Below are 24,675 nucleotides of genomic sequence, written 5' to 3'. Positions count from 1 at the left end.
TGTTACTAGTCTAACATAACATAATTGGGTTGAGTTCCATATGCCTAAAAAAAATTTTTGTTTTGGTGAACAACAATTTAATTATTATGGTTGTTTTATGGACCACAATATTATATTTAGGAAGAGGAAGAGTTCCATAGGAATAAGAAAAAGACACATGAAGAAAGAACAAGCTCTGATCACACCAGATAGGGTTTTTTTTTACAATTTTGCAGTTAGGACATGATTTTTGTCTAAACAATTGATTCAAAGAGCATGTTATCGAAATTTTAATTCTCTCAAGTTATTGAAAAAAAAAAAACAGCACCAAGTCACAATAAAAGCTGCAGAAAAAAGGTAAAGACTAGTCATTGCATTTTGGATAAAAAAAGTCCACTACCAGATAAAATATAATTAATATGGACACAATCTATATGAACAGAGATCAATATAAGTAGTGAACTAGCAAAATTAGATGTGCATTGTACATTGAAAATGTTGATAATCCACATAATGTGACTAGAAGAAGGGTTTTGAGACTTTGTCCACAAGAAAATCGTATAGGATACCAAATATAAGACAACATATGAATGACGACTGTACAAAATGCAATACCGAGCAAAGGATGAATGATCCTTTTCAGCTTAAACAAATTCTAAAGAGAGAACAAAAATTTTATGCATTTAAAACCAATACCGCTGATAGCAATATAGATTGAAATTGGAAGGTCAAAATTTAGGCCCGTGACTAATAAGATAAGAATTAACTACATGGTCTGCTAAATTCTCTTCGTGCTTAAAAAAAATGACATGATAGAAAACGATACGAGATAAACTTATTGATTGAGGAAAAAAGGTAAAAAATTGATTAAAATGATGTATTTAACTTTATCTGGAACATATACAACGAACCCCAGAGTTTTGTCAACCAAAGGGTAACTAGACTTACAGAAGATAAAAATGAAAAAAAAAAAATCAACACTGAAATCACAGAGGAAAAAAACGTACTAAAAAAAAAATCAACACCGAAATTGCAGAGGAAGAAAACGTATAGAAGATAAAAATGAAAAAAAAAAAATCAACTCCAAAATTGCTGAGGAAGAAAACATACAGAAGATAAAAATGAAAAAAAATAAAATCAACACTTACAGAAATAGAGAGTGTTCACCGTTCGGGGATATCTCCAAAACCTTTCAAAGAATGAAGAATCACTACTTAAATGAAACGAGATTTAGAGATTTTATAGGGTTAGGTCGGCGACGCAAAAAAAAACATTAAATAAAAATCTTACCTCCCGTTGGACCGTGGCTTTCATTCGTCGGCGAGGAAGAACTTCGGATGAAGAAATCGAAGAGGAAGAAGATAGAATAGGAAGAAATTGCAGGGGAAGACCAAAAAATCGAAGTCTTTGACAGAGATTGAAGAATCGGAGAGGGAGAGGGAGAACGAGGGATATGAAGACCAAAATCCCCCGTTTCCCATGAATACCCACCGACAGACAATGATTTTTGCGAGAAAATCACGCTGAAACGGCATGGAAATGGCAGAGAAGTATGGGTTCCAGACGGGGTAGGACGGAAGGGAAGAGACGGGACTTTCTGTCCATAAAATGTTTTTAGAGCTCCCCCGATTCCCGAATCGCCGCTCGTTAAAATGAGCCGGTTAGCGAGCCAACGAGCCGAACCCGCTCGTTTTGCGAGCCAACGAGCCGAACCTGGCTCTGCTCGGGTTCGGCTCGTTAATATAAACGAACGTATTTTTGAGCTCGAGCTCGATATAAAACTAATCGAATTGAGCTGGAACCGAGCTGAACTCGAGCGGCTCGTGAACCGGCTCGGTTCGAAGCCACCCCTAGTTCGAACTACAGAAAGTTTGACTGACTCGCTGGTTGAAGATAGATCCATAATTTTTTTTTAAATAATGTCATGTGTTTATAACTTTGTACTTTATAAAGGAGCATTTAGTCTTTTCCCCCGAATATAAAAAAATAGTGTACTCCCTTTGTTTTTATTAATTACCTTGATATTTTTATTTAAGAGGCAAAGAAAGGAGCAGGAAGGTGGGACTCCCTATGAAAGACAAAAGAGAAAACGATGGTCTCTACAAAAACCCGTTAGTATACTCTATAAGTTAGGAGGAAAAGTACATTACAAATGTAATTCACTTTCTCTCGTTTTAGGCATAACCCGAGGGAAAATAAATTTACTCGGGTCAAGATCTGAATTCACTTTCCCTCAGTCAATTACATCGGGTTGTCGGGCGGGCTGTCGAAAGGAAACTGGTGGAAAAAAAAAATTCTACAACCTCTCGCTTGTGACCTTCGGCAATTTTAATCCTCCCCCCCTGCAACCTCTCCCCGGCACTCGTTGAACCTCTCTTCCTCTCGCCGTCCCCGACATCGACAACCTTCAGCGACTTTTCTCCCCCCTCAGCAACCTTTCTGGCTCGATTCGAAATAAATTAGGGTAAACCCTTCTTCCTATAAATCAAAGGTTAGTCTTCTTCTTGTTTCTGAATCGTTCTTCTGCCTCTCATTTTAATTTTCGGCTCCATTTTCAGAATAGTTCATCTTCCTTTCAATGCTTGCTATTTGAAATTCCATAGTTTTTTTTTTCGGGAATTTTTTCTCAAATACATTTCCTGGAAATCTTCCCTTTTTCTGCTTTCCATGTTATTCGGTTCATGCTTTCCATTCTTTTTCTTTTGTTGTTTCTATGTTTGAGGCTTTAGAGTGGAGTAATGTTGGTTTGGTTTGGTTTTTTATTTTTTGGGGTGAAAAATAAAGTTATCGGAGTGGTATCCTTCGTAAATTCTATTTTTTTTCTCCACCAAATTCTTTGATGCTTTCTAGCTTTTTTTGTTTTCCAGCTTTCATCATATTCTCTTTCGGTCCAATAAAATTCATTATACTGCAATAAGCTCTATCAACAGTATTAAATTATACGACTTCCTTGGGGAGATCAACCTTGTATATTGTACCCCACTTGGCTCAATTGATTCTACTCAGATGGAAATCCATGCCCTCTTTCATAGCTTGAGGCTTTATTCCTTCTCAGCCTCCCCATTATTGAGGGTGACTCAGTGGCTCTTAGCAACCGGATTGCCGATCATGCTGCCCCTCCATGAATTTGAAAAGTGGATCATGTGCAATTTACAAATTAACATCTAAGTGGGGACTAATTCTATCAAGTAGGAATTTGACTAGATTTATCTTCTATTAAATTGCACTATCCTTTTATGGTCCACTCAGTACTTCCATATTCAGTAGGCAAAACCAATAAGGTCCAACCATGAGATGTTGTAGATACAGTCAAGATGACAACCTCATTTTGTATCAGAGGTGATCAGTGGAGAAACAAGAGAATGCTGAATTATTATGTGCATTTCAGCACCTCCAAATAATTATGTCCCACCACAGACCAACAAACATGATGCATTATTTCGGTTACAAACCACAGACCAGAAACCTTTCCTTCCTCTCCTTTCCTTTTTCAGCACTTACAAGTTATTCTTGATTCATTGTCTACTTGTTATGAGTTTTAGATGGCTGGAAGGAGGAAAGGTAAAAATAGTATGGATGAAACTACAAAGAGAGAATACGACACATGGACGTGCGATGAAGGCAGTAAAATGCTTGATTTGCTCATTGAGCAAGTCAATTTGGGTAACAAATTACCCAATAGAGTATGAAAACATGAAGTTTTCAATGATTGTGTCTGTATGTTTAATTTGGACACAATGAACCAAAAGACACTTGAACAGTTCAAAAACTACATGTGGACTTGGAAAAAAATCTACCAGATCTTGAGTACATGCCTCAACACTAGCGACTTTGGGTGGGATCCAACAACCTAAAAAGTCACTGCAAGTAAGACAATGTGGCAAGATTACATAAAGTTTTGTAAACGTAATATAGAATGTTACGTTTCTTGCTTTATTAATCAGGATTTTAAGTATTTTAGTGATAACTTTTCATGTAGGCGTACAAATAAGTCGATAAGTATAGGCAGCAGGTTGTCCACTATATGAAAAATTGGCTTTAGTTGTTGGAAATTCTATTATCATGGGGACAACAAGTCAAACAAGTGTTGAGTCAGAAGACAATATTTCAAATACTGCAGAAGGGTAAATGATTGAGGGCATAAATGAAGATGATGCAATTAGGGAGATTCCAATACCTAACAGTATAGAGTCTCCAAGTGAGGCTACTCTGAGAAGCAAAACACAAAGAAATGCTAAGGGTAGAACTTCTGCTACTAGGTGTAGGAAGAGATCCAAACCATTAGCTGAAAATACTAACATAGTCGTTGAGGCCATTAACAATATGTCATCAACCCTTTCGTATATCTTTAGTCACGTACATGTCGATGCACAACATTCATGGTTCGAAGCTATTGCCCAGAGAAGTCAAATTTTGTGCCCCAAAGTTACTTGACACCAAAGATAAGAAGTATATGTTTGTCAAGATGAAACAAGAAGACTAGTATGACTGGTTGATTGTTAAATTCAATGCAATGTAATAGACTTACATGGATGTTGAGAATTTTAACCTATATAAACGAGACACATTTGATTTTGTATGAATGACGTTGATTATTGAGTATTTGTAGTAAACTGTGAATGTGTATGTAGTATGAAAAAATGTGGGTAAAAATTTAATGTGTTTTTTGTATGACAAAATGGTTGAAAATTATTATTATTTGTGTTCAATATGTAGATGTTGAGACTTTTTTAATGATGCAGGTTGTGTTAACATGTTCAGACATAAATAATTGAATGTGTTTGAACCATGTTTTCATTATTGAATGTCTAGTATTGTAAGTACCCATGGATAACCTACCAAATAGGGAGAAAATATGTATTTGTATTGCAGCTTACACAGTTGTACCTGTCCTTGTCAATTCATACTTAAATGAATATAAAGGCAAGTACAACATTCTTATCATATGGGTGATCCACGATATTTAAAGAAAGCATTACAAAGATCACCTATTAAATTTCAAAAAGTGTATAGGATGAATCAAACTATTTTTCTCAAGTTGGCTGGAATCTTGAAAAATAGAGGACTCTTATTTGATACAAGTGTAAGTCTTAAACATGAATTTCTAATAACAATATGAAATTCATTATGAATTAAACGGAAGATAAATCGTACCTCCTTCCATACGCTTCAAATTCCTTCTCTCTGTTTTCTCGACGCTTCCGATCTCTGAGCACTCACGGTGATGGCACTGAACTGAAGGGGAATGAGCGTGATGAGACAGGGGACCGAAGACCATTCTTAACCGAAGCCAACCTCCCATCAAGGTTCATGGCTTCGTGTTACCGAGGGAGTTGCAACTGCCAGAAATTTGAGACCACGTTTGAGAAAACCGTTTCTCATAAAAACGGTTTACAACAAGGACAATATATGTGGAAGAACAACTTGCATATTTTTGTATCACTGTTAGTCAACTACAATCGTACAATCTCACCTCAGAGAAGTTTGAAAGATCAAATTGGACAATTAATACATATTTTAACAAAGTGTTAGATGTTATTATCAAACTACAATCTTATTACATTAAATGACCTTCAAGACATGCTCATTCAAAGATCTTGAACAGTTATATCTATTATCCATATTTAAAGATCTTGAACAATGATATCTATTATCCATATTTTAAGGTAAATATAAAGTTGTTTGATGAATAATTTTTAGTTACTATCAAATATATCTTTGTATTAATGAATTTTTTTTATTAGAATTGTATTGGTGCCATTGATCATACTCATATTAAAGTACATATCTCGTTTGATCAACAAACAAGATTTTGGAATAGGAAGGGTTTCCTCTCACATAACGTCAAGGCAACATGTACATTTGACATGCAATTCACATATATACTTGTTGGATGGGAGGGATCAACAGCTGATTCACGTGTATTGAAGTCAGCATTAACCAAACGAGATAAAATTTATGTTCCTGAAGGTAAGCATCACTTCTCTCTATATAGTCTATTTAAATTTATTATTTTTATTAGATTATAATAGATATATATATATATCTTATTGTAGGCATATATTATTTGATAGATGCTAGATATGCAAATCTTCCAGGGTTTTTGGCTCCCTATCGAGGGACTCGTTATTGCTTGCAAGAATTTGGAGATAATACTCCTATGGATGAAAGATAATTATTTAATCGAAGACACTCATCTTTTATGGAACACTATTGAGCTTACATTTGGGGTTTTAAAAGCTCGTTTCAAGATATTAAAAGATGCTCCTCCTTTGATTTTGATGTCCAGGTAAAAATTGTGATTGTTTGTTGTATATTGCATAATTATATACGCATAGAAGATTACATGGATTTATTTGAAGATGAAGAAGATGATTCAAGTGATGATTTTGGTGGAGAACATTGTGAAGATAACAATGAAAATGAAAATGAAGACAGTGATAGTGGTGATGATGTTGAGGATGATGTAGACACTCAAAAAAGTACTTAGAGGGAATCTGCAGTACAATATACAAGAACATCATATTTTTTAGATGTATTAGCAATTCAGATGTGGCAAACTTATTGACTATTATGTTTTAAAGACATTAAATATTTTTTGTGTTGTATTTTGTATGTACAATTGTATTTTTTTTATATATTAAATAGGTGATTGAGTTATATTCGTATTATTTTATTTTTATTATTACGATGTTTGTGTTGTACACTGGGTAACGAATTTAAATAAATATAAGTATGTATATACGTTAGTTGAAAAGTGAGAATTTAAACACTTTTAATATAATAATTGCATTAAGTTTTTGGATATTATAAAAGTAAGTATTTGTGTAAATATTTTACTTTTTATAAATTATGTTAATAAATTAATATTATTTTGATATTACTAATATGTATTAAGTTAATAAATATTTTATAATATCCTTTTTATAGAATTATTTTATATTTAGATATTACAAAATTAAAACTTGTTTAAAATTTTAATAATATAAAAGTAAACATTTGTTTAATTTTTATATTTAATATATTTTATTTATTAATTAATATTAATATAATTTTTTGAAAGTCAGATATATCAAAATATTTTATTTAATAAATAATCTATCTGCACATTACATTACACTTTCTATTGTGCACACTAACACAAACATGTACTTACACTGCACTTTACATTGTGCACACTAACACAAACAAGTGCTTTACACTGCACTTTCCATTGTGCACCCTAACACAAACAAGTACTTTACTTTCCCTCTCAGTTTCACTAGGGAAAGTACTTACACTTTCCCTCCCACTTCCCCCAGCACTTACAAAGTGCACTAACCCCCCTTCTTTCACTTTTGGGTAGACTTGATGATGTGGGAGAAGTTGATTGGGAAATAACTTTCTTTGGTCTTTACGCTTAATTTTTTATGTAAACCTAAGCATGCTTTTGAATTTGTTTATGTGAACAACCGCAACAATTCAAACTACAAAAAGTTTGACTGACTCGCTGGTTGAAGATAGATCCAATATATTTTTTTAAATGACCATTTTTTTTAAATAATGTCATGTGTTTATAACTTTGTACTTTATAAAGGATCATTTAGTCTTTTCGCCTAAAAAAAAAAAAGGTACACTGCCTTTGCTTTTATTTTTATTAATTACCTTGATATTTTTATTTAAGAGGCAAAGAAATGAGGGGGAAGCCTGACACTCCCTACTAGGGACAAAAGAGAAAAGGAGGGTCTCTCCCTCCCCTCTACATAGTAGTGACTTGACACTTTTGTAGTAGAGGGAGGGGGAGGCCCCAACACTTAGGGGTGGTATTGAATCGAGCCAGTTCGCGAATGACTCGAGTTTGGCTCGGACCAGCTCGGTTTGAAAGCAATTTGAATCGAGTTCAAACTTTAGGTTTGTGCTCGTTTAAGTAATCGAGCTACAGTCGTAGTTCAGTTCGCAAGCCGGCTAGGTTACTAAATAAAATCCCTTTTGGGACTCAGCAATGAAGAAGGCTATGAAGTAAACCAAGGTCTCTCTCACTGTGTTTTTTATCGACATATTCCCAAAGAAAGGGAGTGAGTGTTAGGTTTTCTATGGAAGGGACGGAAAGAACACGAAGCAAGAGCAAAACCATTTGTGGAGAGAAGGAAACAATAATTCTAAATATGACCATCTAAATACTCTATTCAGAAAAAAATAAAAACATTCAAACACAACTTAACTTAGGTCAAAGGCATTATGTAATTAATAATTATAACCACTTATAGGGCTTTTCCCACATTTCCATTAGGATAAGAGGGACCATCGCCTCTCTTATCTGAAAAGGAGAGGAGAAGCCCACTTATAGTGTGGGGAGGGTACCCCTCTCTACTTACTTCCTAGGTTCAACTGGTAATTGTTTGAACCTTTAAGTTGATTAGGATCGGATCGCACACCTATTCTAGCTCCCTTGCATAGAGCCCTCTGACCTGGTTTGAATCTGAGCCAGAACGGCCTTAACCGGTACGAGCCTGGTTCAACTCGTTTCATGGGTCGACCTAATCGGATCTTGATACCGGTCGTGGAACCATGGTCACGTGCATAGGGTTGTTGAGCCTGTCATTTGAGAGAGCAAATGCGCACGGAGCACCGGCGAGGTGAGTGGACACGGCTCATACCCATTGAGTCGAGTTACTCGACTCCTCCTCCGGCGTGGGCGGGCCGCCCCTCTCTTTAGAAGTTGCCTCCAGCGGATAACTCCCCTTCTTTCTCCTGTAATGCTCCCAAACCCTCGCTGAGGAAAACCCCCATTCTTTTCACTCTGAGATATCAAATTGTCTTTTGCCGGTAACCTCCATTTTCCTGTCCCCTTTTGGATTGCGCGAGGTTTTCTATTTCGTCAGATGAGACAAGTCTGGAAGATAGAAATATTTCTTTTGTTTCCTCCTTTCCAACTGCTTTGCTATAGGTGGGCTTCTCTGGCCCATTGTTCCCTAGGGTTGTAATGCCTACGTCGATTTCGCCATGATATCGGTGATGAATGACTGCGAAATCGAAAGAAAATCTGGCTTTGCAGCTGATCTCCATCTGTTTGGAATCGAGACAGTTGAGAAGTCTGCTGCTTCTGATAATAGGATGCTGGAGGGTGTCGTGGGGCCAGAAAAGGGCAAACTCAGGTTGGAAAAATGTCAAACGGAGTGTTCAAGTTCTAAGATGGAAACTGGAGGAGTTAGGGCTTCATCCGTGAGGGACATGGAAGCTATAACTCCAGAAAACGAGGGAGAAGTACCTAATCAGACAGTGATTGCTACGGAACTCGATGTCAGAGGTGATTTCATGAAACCTGAAGGTACCATTTCTGAGCTTAAGGATGTGGATATTTGTTATAGCCATGAAAATTTTGAAACTGGACTTATAATTGAAGACGCGGATACTAATCATGAATCAAGAAATGTGGCACTAAGGATATACAGAATGGAGACTGATATGGAAACTGCAGCAACTTGTTCCTATCGTTCGAGCTCCATGTTTAGTGGAAGTCCTACGGGTTCTAACTTCTGGACCCATGGGTTTGAACCTGGTGATATGGTGTGGGGCAAGGTAAAATCGCACCCCTGGTGGCCTGGTCACATCTTAAGTGAGGCTTTTGCTTCTAATTCCGTTCGCCGTATTAAACGAGCGGGTCATGTCTTGGTTGCATTCTTTGGCGATAGTAGTTATGGCTGGTTTGACCCAGCTGAGCTTGTCCCCTTTGAGCCCCACTATGCTGAAAAGTCTCATCAAACAAACTCTAGGAACTTCTTGAAGGCTGTCGAAGAGGCCATGGATGAAGCATGTAGAAGACAAGCTCTTGGTTTGGTTTGTCGGTGTCGAAAGCCCTTCAATTTTAGACCCACGGATGTTAATGGATATGTTGTTGTTGATTTGGATGACTATGAACCTGGTGGGATTTACTCAGGTGAACAAATCAAGAAGGCCAGAGACAGCTTTTGTCCGAGTGAAACACTTATGTTTGTGCAAGACCTGGCTTTGTGTCCTCGAAATTCTGAGCAAAGGAGTATTGATTGGATGCAGAATATGGCCAAACTTCGTGCATATCGTAAGGCTGTGTTTGAGGAGTTTGATGAAACCTATGCACAGGCATTTGGGATGGAGCCAGTTCGACCTCCTCGCAATTCACTGGGGGTGTTGGAACAGCCTGACAAGGTGCCACCTCGAGGTATAATTTTGCTTGCTTTAGTCCAATAGGGCTTTGTATCATTTTACTGCACTATATATTGGATGACCTGGAAAGCATAGTTTTACTTGCTTTAGTATAGTAGATCTTTGTATGATCTTACTGCCACTTTATATTGGATGACCTGGTAAGCGTAGTTTTACTTGCTTTAGGCCAATAGCAAGATGTCATTATGTGCAGTTATTTTGTGGCTATCTATAACTTTTTAAAAAAAAAATGTAGTCCGATACTCTGTGATGAGATTCTATGAAAATGTGGTTGTCTTTTGTGGGTCATCTTTTTGAGAAAATTAATCTTTTTTGGCGAACACTTTTGTGCTAATCTTGTTTATGTTCTTATACTTTGAGATGACTCAATGTAATCTGTTCTTGCACCCTTAAAAAAAAATAGCAAAAGCAAAAAAGCATCCCTAAAGTTAGTTCTACTTAAATTGGTCTGAGCCTTGTTCCAGGACTAGTATGTTAAACTACCTCAGGATGGAATTAGCCCATGGGCTTTTTGTGCTACAGGTTTAAAGATAACTTCTTCCCATCCTGAAATGATAACATCCTGTTGTGGGCTAATTTTTGTGAACTGACTTTGTGGGCAGGTCTTCTAGCTTAGGCAAACTAGTTTGTCAAATAAATATGATTGACTGTGGTTTTGTTAAATTTTCCGTAATATTATGTGGGCTTAGGAGTAGCTAGAACTGTGGAGGTTGCAAAGGCAGTGATATTGGTCTAGCTGAATACAGAAAATATATTTCAAGTAGGTTAGTATTTAATTTCTCACTTATGAAATATAGTTTCATCTTTGCAAAGGGAGTGACATGACAATAGTCTTCATGTTGTCAGCAATGGTTGATATGCACTTTACTGAATCATAACATAGTGATAAGCTTCTTTTCCAACTCTGCATGGTAACTAGTTCTCTGTTGTGTACCTCATATTAACACAGTTATCTAGGTTCATCAGTAAAGGTTTTTGCTTAGTTGACCTCAGTATTCTCAAAATGATCGATGTTGATATTTTAAGGTCGTGTTAAAAGTTGTGCGAGAGGGTGCCCAGAGATAATAATGTTTTCTGGTTTGAGACAGGCAAAATAACCTTGTAATATACTGGTGGCCAACTCCTCTTCTCCCCTTCACTTGTCCATGGTGGTTATGTTTCCATATTTCTTTTATCATATCCTTTGTAATGCATGAATACATTACCTAGGCTTTCCCGAATCCCTATATGGCAATGTCTACTTTTTCTCCCCCTCTATTTTCAAACCTTTCGTTCAGTCCCATCACCAACCTACTCACAAAACCCCTTTTCCAGAAAAGTCCCTTTACCCCCAGTCCCCTCCTCTCCGCCCAAGACGCAGCTGCTCGGGATTTACATTCACTGCAAAAATGCCAGCTTTTCCAAAAAAGTCCCCCCCACCCCCAGTCCCCTCATCTCCGCCCAAGGCGCTGCTGCTCGGGATTCGAACTCACTGCAAAAATGTCAGCTGCGCCTCAAGCCACTAAATGATGGGAAAAATCAGCAAATCGGTGAGATAACTGTTCTAAACCCTTTTCCTGAGATCAACCCCCCTGTCGGCCGCAATATCGAGGAGATAATGGAGGAAGCTCATGCGTCATTTGGCAAGATCTTGTGGTCATAGACCTCGAACTTAGATTGTCCCTCTGCAAAAGGGTCAGATCATTTGGGGAATCACTTGGCGTGGAACATAAATCCCTCTATGGGAATCGAAAATAGGCCTAATGGCATCCCCCTTTCTTTAAGCTCTGCCTCCTTCGGCGACTGGAACACCCAACTCCTAGAGAACCAAAATCCCAAATACAGCCACCTCGGTACTTTTGTTGAACAAGAGTCAACTCCTCAACGTGTCCAAATGGTGTAGCACTCTACCTCCCAATTTGGAAACCAGAGACCCTGACCATCTCAATCCTGTGTCTATTCTCAAAAACCCCGTTCCCAAGCTCTGTACTTCTCCCCTTGTTTTAGCAACATACCTAAGGAAACGACATCGCCAAGATTCACAATGAAGCCAGTCCGGCTAGGACTCAGCCTCCTCCTCCCCCCCTCCAAGTCACAAAACCTCCTCCTCCACCCTTTTCATGTGAGCGCTCATCCTGACTCGTGGATGAAAGTTGAATGTCATAGATATGATGATGATACATGACAACAAATGATGAATTTGGCACGACTGATGGGAGTAGTTTTTAAGGGGCAGTTGCCTGGGGACAACTCCACTTATGGAGTACAAAAAAGAGGTAACAAATGATCTTGATATAATGGAATGTTAGAGGTATTGGCTTTGTTCGGAAGCGCACTTTGATTTCAAGTTTCTTCTCCCAGTATAGGCCCTCAATTGTGATTCTCCAAGAGACGAAATGTTAGGAGATGACAGGCTCCATTGCCAGGGAGTTGTGGGCATGCCCTTCAGTTAAGTGGGTGGCTGTCAATTCCATTTGTCACTCTGGTGGCATCCTGGTAGCTTGGGGTTCTACTATTTTGAATGCTATCAATATTACCGAGGACGTTTTCTCTATTGGAATCCAGTTCCGAGATAACTCCTCCGACAATATATGGTGTTTAGGTGGAGTCTATGGCCTGACTAGATATCGGGAGAGAAGATTTTTCTGGGATGAGCTTGTGGATCTCAATCAATCTCCCCTGGATTTTTGCGGGAGATTTTAACGCCATCCGTTTCTGCAATGAGAAGAAACCCCCGTCAAATCATATTTTTGCTTCTATGCAGGGGTTTTCGGATTTCATTGGTGGGTGTAATCTTGATGAGATTCCTCTCTCCGGGAAAAGCTATACTTGTTCCAACAGCCAGAGACCACACATCCTCTCGAAATTGGACCGGTTTTTGGCTTGCTCTGACTGGCATCAACTTTTTGGTAACGTCTCTGGAAGGGTGCTTAATAAGACGGGCGCAGATCATTGGCCTATCATGCTATCTACCTCCTTCGAGAAATGGGGGCCTTTTCCGTTCTATTTTGAAAACTCATGGCTCTCTGTGTAAAACTTTGAATCCCTTATTGATGGTTGGTGGGGTGAAGGTCCGAGAGAGTGGGCCTTTCCATTAAAACTGTGATCTCTAAAAGGGAAATTGAAGGAATGGGCCACAAGTCGTGGTTCCTCTTAGGCTTCCACGAAGGCTACTCTCCTCTCTCAGATTGCTGATCTGGACCAGGTGGAGGAGCAAAGGTACTTATCTCCTACTGAGTTCGCTTCCCGAATTTCTCCGAACTCTGATTTAAATAAAATTTTGTATCAAGAAAGAATTAGATGGAAGCAAAGAGCCATATTTAAGCGGCTGAAAGAAGGTGATGCGAATACAAAATTTTTCCATGCTGTCGCATCGGCAAGATGGAGGTCTAACTGAATTACCTCTCTATGTGTTAATAATGAGCTTACTTCATGTCAGACCTCGATAACTAATGTGTTGATTCATTTTTTCATAGATCTATATTCGGAGGAATGTTCAGATAGGCCAAAAGTTCAACACATCAGCCTCTCTTGTCTCTCTCCTGCGACTGCTTCCCTATTGGAGTTCCCTTTCTCTGCTGCTGAAAGTGAGCGTGTTGTATTGGGAATGGAAAGTGATCTTGCACCTGGCCCAAATGGCTTCAATGAAGATTTTCTAAAATTTTTTTGGCCATTGCTCAAAGAGGATATTTCCGCTATGCTGCTTGGTTTCTATAGGAATAGTATCACCTTTCACAGCATTGGGGCCACTTTCATCACTCTGGTACCGAAGAATATCAATGTTGAAAAGCCAGAAGACTTCCGTCCTATCAGCTTGGTCACTAGTGCGTACAAAATCATTGCAAGAATTCTGGCACATCGGCTAAAGCCCTTCTCCCAATCGTCATCCACCGCGGGCAAGGCACTTTTCTCAAGGGGAGAGAAATTCTTGACTCTACAATGGCTGCACTTGAGCTCATTGATCATTTCACTCGTAGCAAAGAGCCAAGAATTGCCCTCAAGCTTGTTCTGGAAAAGGCTTTTGATCGGGTTAATTGGATTTTTCTAGATGAACTTATGTAAAAAATGGGATTCGGCCAAAAATGGAGATTCTGGATTAGGAGTTGTGTGGGTTCGGCTTCCTACTCTCTCATTCTTAATGACTCCATATGCGGTTGTTTTAAAAGGACAAGGGGGATTAGATAGGGAGCTGCTCTCTCCTCTTCTTTTCAACATTATTGGGGAATTTCTTTCCTCTATGTTTTACTCGACGGTGAATCTTGGGTGGCTCCCCCCAACCAGCACTCAACAGGTTTTCAAAATCCCCATTCTTCAATTTGCAGTTGATACTATCATTTTTGGGAGCAGAAATATGGATGGCGCTAGAAGGATCAAAGTTGTCTTGGGCCTATTTGAACTTGCCTCGGGGCAAAACGTAAATTGGAGGAAAACTTTTGTTATGGGCTTCAATATTTGCCCGACATTACTAGAGTTGGCGAACCGCTAGCTTCCCATCAACCTACCTTGTCCTTCCTCTCTTCAATGGCCGCATAAACCAAAGTCTATGGAATCCTGTGGTGGAAAAATTGGGGACCCGTCTGGCAACTTGGAAAGGCAGATTTCTTAGCAAAGCTGGTAGACTCATTCTCTTGAAGTCTTGTTTCGCAAGTATTCCAAATTATGCTTTATCCTTTATGCCCTGTCTTGTTTCTATTTGCAATACCATGGATAGGCTAAAAAGAAGATTTTTATGGAGAGGATCGAGTGATAATTTTAAGTATCATTTGGTCAAATGGGAGGTTGTCTGCATGCCAAAAAATATGGGAGGTTTAGGGATTCAGAAATTGAAGGATATGAACCAAGCCATGATTTTAAAATGGATTTGGAAGTTCAACAATGTTTCTTCTAATCTCTGGAAGGAAATGGTATCTGCGAAACTTGGCTGTCTTTCTCCTTGGTGGACTTCAGGAGGCAATCAGAGATGTCTATCTCCAATTTGGAGATCATTATATCTATTTCTTAGCAAAGCTGGTAGACTCATTCTCTTGAAGTCTTGTTTCGCAAGTATTCCAAATTATGCTTTATCCTTTATGCCCTGTCTTGTTTCTATTTGCAATACCATGGATAGGTTAAAAAGAAGATTTTTATGGAGAGGATCGAGTGATAATTTTAAGTATCATTTGGTCAAATGGGAGGTTGTCTGCATGCCAAAAAATATGGGAGGTTTAGGGATTCAGAAATTGAAGGATATGAACCAAGCCATGATTTTAAAATGGATTTGGAAGTTCAACAATGTTTCTTCTAATCTCTGGAAGGAAATGGTATCTGCGAAACTTGGCTGTCTTTCTCCTTGGTGGACTTCAGGAGGCAATCAGAGAGTCTGCTAAGTGATTAGCAGAACGTGGAATATGGTTCCAATTACAGTTTAAACCAGAAAGTAAATTATAAATTTCATTGAACATATCCCAATGACGCCACGGGGGCTAGTGAAGACTTTTAGCCCGTGCAGAAGGCCAGATAGTTCTGCAGTAGTAGAATCTGAAATGCCAAGGGGACCTGCATATGAGAAGAGGAGATCACTATTTTCATTGTAGATAACACCACCGAAACCTGCAGGACCTGGGCAGCCTAAAGCACTGCCATCAAAGTTGAGTTTTGTGTAGCCAGGTGGAGGGGGGGTCAATGTAGCCATAGCAGGGGGTGAGTGGCAAGGACATCTCAGCAATAGATTTCCAACTTCCTCTAAAGTTGGAGGAACTGAATACTTTGAATTCTTTTCTGCTTAAGAGCTAGACAAAGATTTGATTGGATATTTGCTCAGTTAAAACCTCAATAGGACAAGATTTGAAGTTGAATTTCCTTCTGTTTCGCTCTTTCCAGAGAGCCCAAATAATATGACCAATACAGCAAGATAAGATCATTTTCCCTAGTTTTGGGAGCTTTGAACTGGTTAGGGAGAGGATAGTGTCAGCTATGTTTCCCGAGGCACAGAATTGAAGGCCAATTTTGTTTAAGAGGGATGTCCAGACTCGATAGGCAAACTGACATGAAAGAAGGACATGTGATGCTGTTTCTGGGGTATTTGTATAAAAGGTGCAATGAGGGTCCAAGATAGTGGTACCCCGACAAATTAAAGCATCAGAGGTTAAAATTTTGTTTCTGCAAGTAGACCAAATGAAAAACTTATCACGTGGGGGGGAACGAGCAGATCCCTGATTCTATGTTAGTAACAGAAGATATTTAAAGTTTTGGGAGGATTGGTGGACGGGTCAAGAGCCTTTACAATCAACGTACAAGAACCTCCTCCTCCTATCTTTGCAAAGGGAAATATCGATTGCTGATGCTTTTGAAGAGAATGGTTTGAACTTACACCCTAGAAGGGGTCTCTCTGATATTGAGGCTTTAGAGGGAAGTAGGTTGATGGAATCTCTACAATCCTGCAGACTAAGGCCTTTAGCTGTTGACAAGATGATATGGTGGCTTGAGAAAAACTGTCTTTTCTCAGTGTCCTCGACATACAACTTCGTGTGGACCAAATTTTGTTTTTGCAAGTAGACCAAATGAAAAACTTATCATGTGGGGGGGGGGGGGGGGGGGGACGAGCAGATCCCTGATTCTATGTTAGTAACAGAAGATCTTTAAAGTTTTGGGAGGACTGGTGGACAGGTCAAGAGCCTTTACAGTCAACGTACAAGAACCTCCTCCTCCTCCTATCTTTGCAAAGGGAAATATCGATTGCTGATGCTTTTGAAGAGAATGGTTTGAACTTACACCCTAGAAGGGGTCTCTCTGATATTGAGGCTTTGGAGGGAAGTAGGTTGATGGAATCTCTGCAATCCTGCAGTCTAAGGCCTTTAGCTGTTGACAAGATGATATGGTGGCCTGATAAAAACTGTCTTTTCTCAGTGTCCTCGACATACAACTTCATCAATGGTTGGCATACAAAACAAAGGGATCATGAGATTCTTTTTTCATGGCATCTTATGCCCCACCAAAGATAAAATTTTTCGTATGGAGTGCCTACCATGGAAAGATACTCACGACAGACGTGCTCAGAAGAAGAGGATACCCAACTATTGACCCTCTCTGCCCTTTATATTTTGAGGTCAAATCAGTCAATCACATTCTGCTTCATTGCTCTTTTTCGTGGAAGGTATGGACTTCCATCCTCAGTAAGACGGGGTTGCAATTTTGTGCGTCAGTGGATTTGATTTCTTTCAGCAAGATGCTCATTGGTACTCCCCTCCCTGGGCTTGGAAAGCTTTTGATATCCACATGCACTAGTTTCATGCCGTGGGGGCTTTGGAATGAACGTAACTGGAGGCGTTTTGATGCTAGAAATAATTCTGCAATAAGGGTGGTTGATTGTGTTTCTGGTCAGATCTCTACATGGCTCCTTTCAAAGAAGCCTTTCTCCTCCTTTGCTGGTTCATCTATCCGAGATAATGGGAGCATTATTGCAAAAATGCGGTGTGGAACCAAGACCCCGGTCATGCAGGAATGGACCTCCCCGGAGCCTGGTTTCCTAAAGTTAAATTTTGATGGTTCTTCTTAGGGTATTCTCGGAATGGCTGGTTTTGGGGGTGTTATCTCAGATTCCTTAGGCAATCAGTGTTTGTCATATGCTGGTATGCTAGGCATTGTTGACTTAACAACAGCTGAGATTCAAGGTCTTCTCAACGGGCTTTGCATTTTCCAAGACCATTATAGTGGTCCTCTTCACATTGAGGGGGACTCGAAGGTGGTAATTGGTTGGTGCGAAAAGGTGTCCTCACCCCTGTGGCGGCATTGGGATTCTCTTCGGGGAATTCTTGAAATTACTTCTCAATTTTCTTGTATTTGGTCTCATGGGGATAATAACTTACTTTTAGCTAACCAGCTCCTTTTATATAAATAAATGACAAAGTAGTTTTATGAATTATATGTTCCAAACTGGCATTCTTTAATAATCAGCACTTAGATTATTCAGTGTTCCATTTAAAAAAGTTGTTCATTGTTCAGATTTACTAAAGAGACTAGATCCGCAAGTTAACAAAATTGATCTGAAGAAAAGTGATTTTTTTAAAACAATCACTACTTTTAGCTCTATAGTTTTAGCTTGAGTTAAATGAGAAAGTTTCTTTTTCAAAGAAAAAAATACCATTTTCCAAAAAAAGGCTAAAATTTTCAGATTGTGGGAATTGATTGGATTTAAAAGTTAAAATGCACTGAACTTGGCAGATGTGTTTGTTTTGCTTCCTATTTTACTTTGACTAATATATTTTCTGACTGTAGTAGAAATGATGTAATTGTATTTGAGGTTTAGAGTGGACAGGTCCAGCCCAAGTTTTTATACCACACATGTGAGTCCTTTTTATTGATTTGTACTTGTGGATAATTTTGGGTGGAGACCCAGCTAACGGTGGTGGCCTGTCAAATGTGCTTTGACACCAAAAGAGGGCCCGCCTTACAGCCATTTTTTTCTTTTGCGGGGGGGGGGGGGGGGGGGGGGGAGCTTGAGTGAAGCGGCCAAGTTCTTATACTGGGTTCTGTACTACTCTACATTCCATATGATATTAGTTTTTATAGACTCAATTCATTGGGATTGGAGTGTTTCTTAATATATTGGGGCTTTGGTTTATGGACTCTTTCCATACCACAAGTTTTTGGCGGTTATCATGGTTTGTTGACTCAGATGTTACAGAAAGCATATCCTCGGAGTTGTCTCCGATTTTCAAGGTGCGAATATGTGTCAAGGATCATTCAGGCAGGGACCAGGTTGCTCTCGACCCTGAATCTACTTGAATCCTAAGTTTCAGTGGTCACCATGTCCGAGACTTGGCATGTTTTAGGTTGTCATTTACAATTTTCTAACTAACATGGTAAACTTTATGTCATGCTATTGTTAAGGGCTACACCCATGCAGGCTAAAATGAGGTTCTTATGTGACACCAAAGTTTGTTAAACAACCTATGGGACTACAATATACAAGACATCACTAAATTAACTATCCCATCAAAATGATGTTTGAAGCGATTTAGACAGCTATTTTTTTTTTTTTTTGAAAAAATGGTGTGAATATATTACTGAGAGAGAAAAATACCACTTGATTGAGTATATATAAATCCGAAGTGATGATCAAAACGTGAGCTTTTAAAGCAATAAAAAATCACTGATTTAATTAATTTTCAGCTTCAAATAGATAGTAAGTAGCATAGGAAAAAGTATGCATGTTGAATAAATTGATAATATATGTAAGATCTAATGCTCACTCAGATAAATTTGTATATTGAGGAATGGACATTATTATACTGTGACAGTGGGTTTAAGTAGGGTAGTTGTCTTTAAAAGTAAGGGTATAAGTTTCAATTTTACCGTAAATTCGTCCAAGGCGTTGTATGTAATGACTTTTGAAACATGGGGGATGAGAGTGATTTGCAATTTGTTATGGGGGTAGAGGAATTTCTACTTTTTTAGAATGGATATGTTGATGTATCTCTCTATACATAGTCAGATTATATTCTATATATGGTTTATAGATTTATTTTCAAGGTATGGTCTAACCTGGTGTACATTTCATCTCAATGATTCTTGAGATTTCATGACATCACATATAGTTGTGCTCGAGAAGTATTGCTAAGCTGATGTGTTTTCTTTACTTGCATGTGTAAAAGAAGACTTTACTGATTTATTTGCTTTGCTTGTGATGCTAGTAGACAGCTTTTGAAATGGAAGCTGATCTTGATTGAAACACTTGAGCTTGAGCATGGCTAGGGTTTTGCTGTCCCTTAGAATAGCTAAGGGAAATTAGATGTCACTTTTAATTTCATTGAGAAAGTTATATAGTTTCTGCTTGTTTTAGAAAGCGGCAATCTTGTAATTATTCTTGTAATTGCTGTTAGTATTACTATTGTTATTTGCTTGTTGTTCGTGTGTAAACTGCATAAGCTGCAATGTGCTTGGTTGACCAGATTGGCATGTGGCCAGAAGTCACCTTTTCCATTTTATATCACCCATAATTACGTATTTATAGTTTTCAAAGATCTCTGAGTGCATTAGGTTCTTGTGTTTTGGATGTGAAAACAATCTGTCCTGGTCCCTTAGTACTGCCTTTGTGAGGTTCAGAAGACAGGTCAGTTAAATTGACCACTTCGAAGCTATATGCGGCTCTCTATCATTTTAGCTCATATTTTTCTTTTTTAAATGGTATATTTGAACCTAATTTATTCGAGGGTATTTTGTACACCCTTGTCTTGAAGGCTTGGTTTATTAACTCTTTTAACTGAATTTCATATGCATATCTAACTGTTATTGAGCTCTTGTCACTTCAAAATGTTGAAAGAAATTAAAAATTTTATTCACTAAGTAATATTTCATATTGTCTTCTGCAGCTCCTTTAAGTGGCCCTCTGGTAATTGCTGAAGCATTGAACGAGAAGAAGAACTCTTTGAAGCCTGCAAAAGTGAAGGATGCTTTGAAGAAAGATAAATACTTATTTAAACGTAGAGATGTGCGAAATGGGCAAGGAGTGGTTCAAGCCAATGTTGATTATGTTCTTCAGAAGAGAACTCCTATAGATCATGAAAGTAATGTATTGGTTAAAGTACCAACAGTGCAAGAAATTCAAACTGTTGGAAATGACTTGATTGCTACTAATGTCAATTCCTCAGATATGCTGAACACGTCTCAGGTGAATATTCCTGCTGTACGTGTGGGTCGTCTCCAGGCAAATCAGGCGTTGCCTTATGCTGGTGATCCTGTATTGCAAGAAAGTGTAATGGATGGGAATTTGAAGCTGGAAACAACGGATCCAGTGAAGGTTGGAATGAAAAGTACCTCTTCAATTGTGGGTCCATCAGAATCATCTGGTACTGCAGATAGTGTAGCTGAGCCAAAAGAAGGGGATGGAACAAAGGTATCTGAAACGTCAGGCAATGTGCAGGTTTTGACAAAGACAGCACTTAAACGCCCTCTGGAGAAATTCCCTTCTGAGAGTGCTTCTTTGGGGGAGAGGAAGAAAAAAAAGAAAAAGAAAAGTCAAGGGTTTGAAGTAGACATGGATCATCGTCAGAAGCAGCCTAAAATGGTGGATGAGGAATCATTGAAGAAAAGAGCAGGGAAGTCCATTGGTATTGGTTTAGACAATGGAGCGCATTTTCAGATGGACTTTTTGAGGAAAGAAGATGAGGTTGTTGGTACTTCAAGCTCTGCCAGTCCTCTCCTCCCACAGCTGGTGCTAGATATGGGGAATCTAGATTTCCCACAACTAGTTGAAGACCTGTTAGCCCTTGCTCTTGACCCTTTCCATGGTGTTGAATGTAATAGCCCTACTGTTGTTCGTGGCGTTTTTCTTAAATTCCGTTCGCTTATTTATCAGAAAAGTTTAGTTCTACAACCAGCTAGTGAATATGAAACATCAGAGAAAGTGCAACAGGAGTCTGCTGTTGGGAATGCAGAAGAGCAAGAGTCATCTTCTGCTTCCAAGCTATTGAAACATCCTCCGAGGCCTGATGACCCTACCAAAATGGGGCGGAAGCGTGGCCCCTCTGATCGTCAGGAAGAAATGTCGGCAAAGAGATTGAAGAAACTCAATAAACTGAAGGCATTGGCCTCTGAAAAGAAGGCATCTGCCTTGAAGGTGATGGATGGGCAGAAAGGAGAGAGGAAAGAGATGACAACACCAACCACTGTGAAGCCTGTGAAGGACTTGATTAGGAAGCAAGATCCCGCCCCTGTGAGGCCAGCAGATCCGATATCGTTGGTGTTGAAATTCCCCCCTCGAACAATGCTTCCATCAGTACCACAGCTGAAGGCGAGGTTTGCTCGTTTTGGGCCTCTGGATCTATCTGGGATGCGAATCTTCTGGAAATCTTCAACCTGTCGTGTAGTTTTCAAGCACAAGTCTGACGCTCAAGCAGCATTCAACTATGCTACCCGAAACAATACTCTCTTTGGCCATAAGAAGGTGACCTACAATCTGAAAGAGTATGAGGTGCCAGGACAAGCCTCAGCTGCCGAGCCACCTGAAGCAGGCAAACAGCGGATAGAGGATAGTGGCAGTGATGATTTTTCTGTGGAGGCAAGGCCTATGGGATATCAAGAACGAGGTCCAGCAGTGCAATTAAAATCATGCCTAAAGAAGCCAACTGGGGACGACACAACGCCTTCCATGGCCAAGGAGAGCCCGCGTGTAAAGTTCTTACTGGGTGGTGAAGACAGTAGCAGTAGGGAAGAGCCCACGGTGGTGGGTGGTGGTGAAGACAGGATAGCTTCTACCAGTTCGTTAGATAATATCAGTAGTAGTAAAAGTACAAAAACGTCAGCAGCGAATCCTCCTCGAATGCAACCTGAGACTACTACAATTTCCTTGAGTGAGAATCGTGGAACCTTTCAATACAGTAAAGCTCATGTTATTAAGGATGCAGGAAATAAAGAGGACTTTTCGTACCAGATGTTGAGTCTTATGGTGAGGTGCAGTGATATTGTAAGTAATGTCAAGCATTCGCTCGGATATGCACCTTACCACCCTTTGTAAACAAGGATAGGAAATCAGAAAAATGCTTGTGAGAATCCAGACTTCGACATGCCAACACGTCTGGATTGTGGAATCCCTGTCTTTTGTGTAAAATCGCAAAACCCAATTTGTGGTTCATTAATACGACGATGGCCCCCTGTTCTTGTTGTTGTTGCTGTTGTTGTTATTGTATATCAAGTGGAAGAACTAATTGGGTCTTTCTATTGTTTTCCTTGATTGAAGTAATATTTCCTTCGTCTCCTGGGTTACAGTTTTATTCCACAAACTGTGTTGACTCGTGAGATCCTCATCTGGTGAGTCGGCAACTCTGGTTGGAATTTTTGGACACTGAGTTGAGCTTTGAGTCTGGGTAGAAAACTGTGGTTTGAGATAGGTAGATGTTATTTCAATTTTTTAAATTATATTTATATAATTTTGAAATAATATATTAAGTAATAAATTTACGTGCAGATAAATGGATAAAAAAAATTAAAAATACCCGGTTGCCCGTCGGTTGCCCGTTTGCCGCCTTAGTCCGAAAGAATCAAACAAGGGCATTTTAGGGATTTCAAGCCGGACGCCGCGGTTTAAACCAACAAATAAAAATCTAGAAGATGAAGACGAGAAACGCGTTCCCAGAATCCCAGGTCGGTTTCAAGAACCGTCGAAACCTCTTCCCCTCTTCTTCACCAGACGCCTATAAAATTTCCCTTTCTTCGTATGCGGCTGTGCTTTTCAATTCACAAACCCGTCTTTCTGCCTCCTCCCTTCTTCACTCTCGTTTCGGTTGATTTTGACTCGATCACAGATCCAGTTCTGATTAGTAAACTGTGATTTTGATTAATTCTTCGGCAACCATGGAATACAGGCCGCTGGACATCACCTTGGTCTCCGCCAAAGACCTCAAAGACGTCAACCTGATCTCCAAGATGGAAGTCTACGCCGTCGTTTCCCTCGGCGGCGATCCTCGTACCACTCAGCGGACGCTCACCGATAAAGAAGGGGGCAAGAATCCTACATGGAACTTCCCCATGAAGTACTCCGTTGACGAGGCCGCGGCGCAGCAGAATCGCCTCAGCCTCCGTATCTTGATCCGGGCTGAACGGGGTCTTGGCGATCGCGACGTCGGTGAGGTTCATGTTCAGATCAAAGAGCTTCTTGATTCTCCGGGCAGCGGCAATGTTCCGCAGTTCGTCAGTTATCAAGTCAGGCGACCCTCTGGCAGGCCTAAAGGGGTTTTGAATTTCTCGTACAAGTTTGGCGAGAAGATCACCGCTCCGGTGACTGAGCAGCCGCCTACCGCCGCCCATGTTTCGAAGAGCGACGAGCCCGTTATGGCCTACCCGCCTGGTCCCAGTTCTGCGTACCCCTACCCACCGCCTTCTGCCGGACCCTATCCTCCGACTGGCAGTTATCCGCCGCCGCCGCCGCCGCATGCTGCTGGCTACAATTATGGGGCTCCTCCTCCTCCTCCGTATGGTTACGGGAATCCGGCGCCTCAAGGAGGGTACGGGTACCCAGGTCCGGTGGTGCAACCACAGGCTCCACCGAGGAAGAACAAATTTGGGATGGGGCTTGGTGCGGGATTACTTGGTGGCGCCTTGGGAGGGCTGATTATCGGCGACATGGTTTCCGACGCCGCCGACTATGATAATGGATACGATGGTGGGTTCGATGATGCCGGAGGATTTGATTTCTGATCGATGCGTTCTCCGTTTTCTGTTCATTTGCTTTATTAATTACTTGTAAACCTAGACAGAGAATATCGAATTTTGTGGAATCCGTCGTCGAATATACCTTGCTTCATCTTCTTTTGTTTGGTTGCAGTATCCGTCTGACTCGATTTTATTTTTCAACAAATCTAAATACTTTCCTGACCTTTCAGACATTCAGATATTACTCTTAATCACAATTTTACAAAAGCTTCTCTTTCATCTAGTTTTAGTTCTCTTCTGTGTCTTCACACTATATTTCGTATTCTTATTTTATTATTCTAGCCTTATTCTAGCCTTAATTCAACTATGACAAGCATCTGATTATGTCTCTTGGGATTTCCTTGACCA

General features: G+C 39.7%; 2 protein-coding genes across 2 annotated transcripts; both read left to right on the top strand.

The window, feature by feature from the left end:
- Window positions 1-8,632: 8,632 nt before the first annotated feature.
- Window positions 8,633-22,869, top strand: LOC137959800 (PWWP domain-containing protein 1-like). The gene is made up of 2 exons (XM_068807156.1): window positions 8,633-10,156; window positions 20,490-22,869. The coding sequence occupies exons 1-2, from the start codon at window positions 8,962-8,964 to the stop codon at window positions 22,631-22,633; spliced, it is 3,339 nt and encodes a 1,112-aa protein (XP_068663257.1). The 5' UTR covers window positions 8,633-8,961; the 3' UTR covers window positions 22,634-22,869.
- A 377-nt stretch (window positions 22,870-23,246) lies between these two features.
- LOC137959791 (protein SRC2-like) lies at window positions 23,247-24,426 on the top strand. The gene has a single exon (XM_068807146.1). The coding sequence runs from the start codon at window positions 23,470-23,472 to the stop codon at window positions 24,310-24,312; it is 843 nt and encodes a 280-aa protein (XP_068663247.1). The 5' UTR covers window positions 23,247-23,469; the 3' UTR covers window positions 24,313-24,426.
- The last annotated feature ends 249 nt before the right edge of the window (window positions 24,427-24,675 follow it).

Source organism: Aristolochia californica, unplaced genomic scaffold (genome assembly GCF_029961685.1).
Source record: "Aristolochia californica isolate CCGP_79_NKW_82.1479 unplaced genomic scaffold, dmAriCali1.0.hap1 SCAF_3, whole genome shotgun sequence".
Lineage (NCBI taxonomy): Eukaryota > Viridiplantae > Streptophyta > Magnoliopsida > Piperales > Aristolochiaceae > Aristolochia > Aristolochia californica.
Note: the sequence above shows the minus strand (reverse complement) of the source record. Positions and strands in the feature narration are given on the sequence as shown.

Bases quoted from the DNA above. Each gene is read 5' to 3' on its own strand.
- LOC137959791 (XM_068807146.1), top strand. From the start codon at position 23,470: ATGGAATACAGGCCGCTGGACATCACCTTGGTCTCCGCCAAAGACCTC.
- LOC137959800 (XM_068807156.1), top strand. From the start codon at position 8,962: ATGATATCGGTGATGAATGACTGCGAAATCGAAAGAAAATCTGGCTTT. The intron at 10,157-20,489 runs GTATAATTTTGC...TGTCTTCTGCAG, and splicing joins TGACAAGGTGCCACCTCGAG to CTCCTTTAAGTGGCCCTCTG.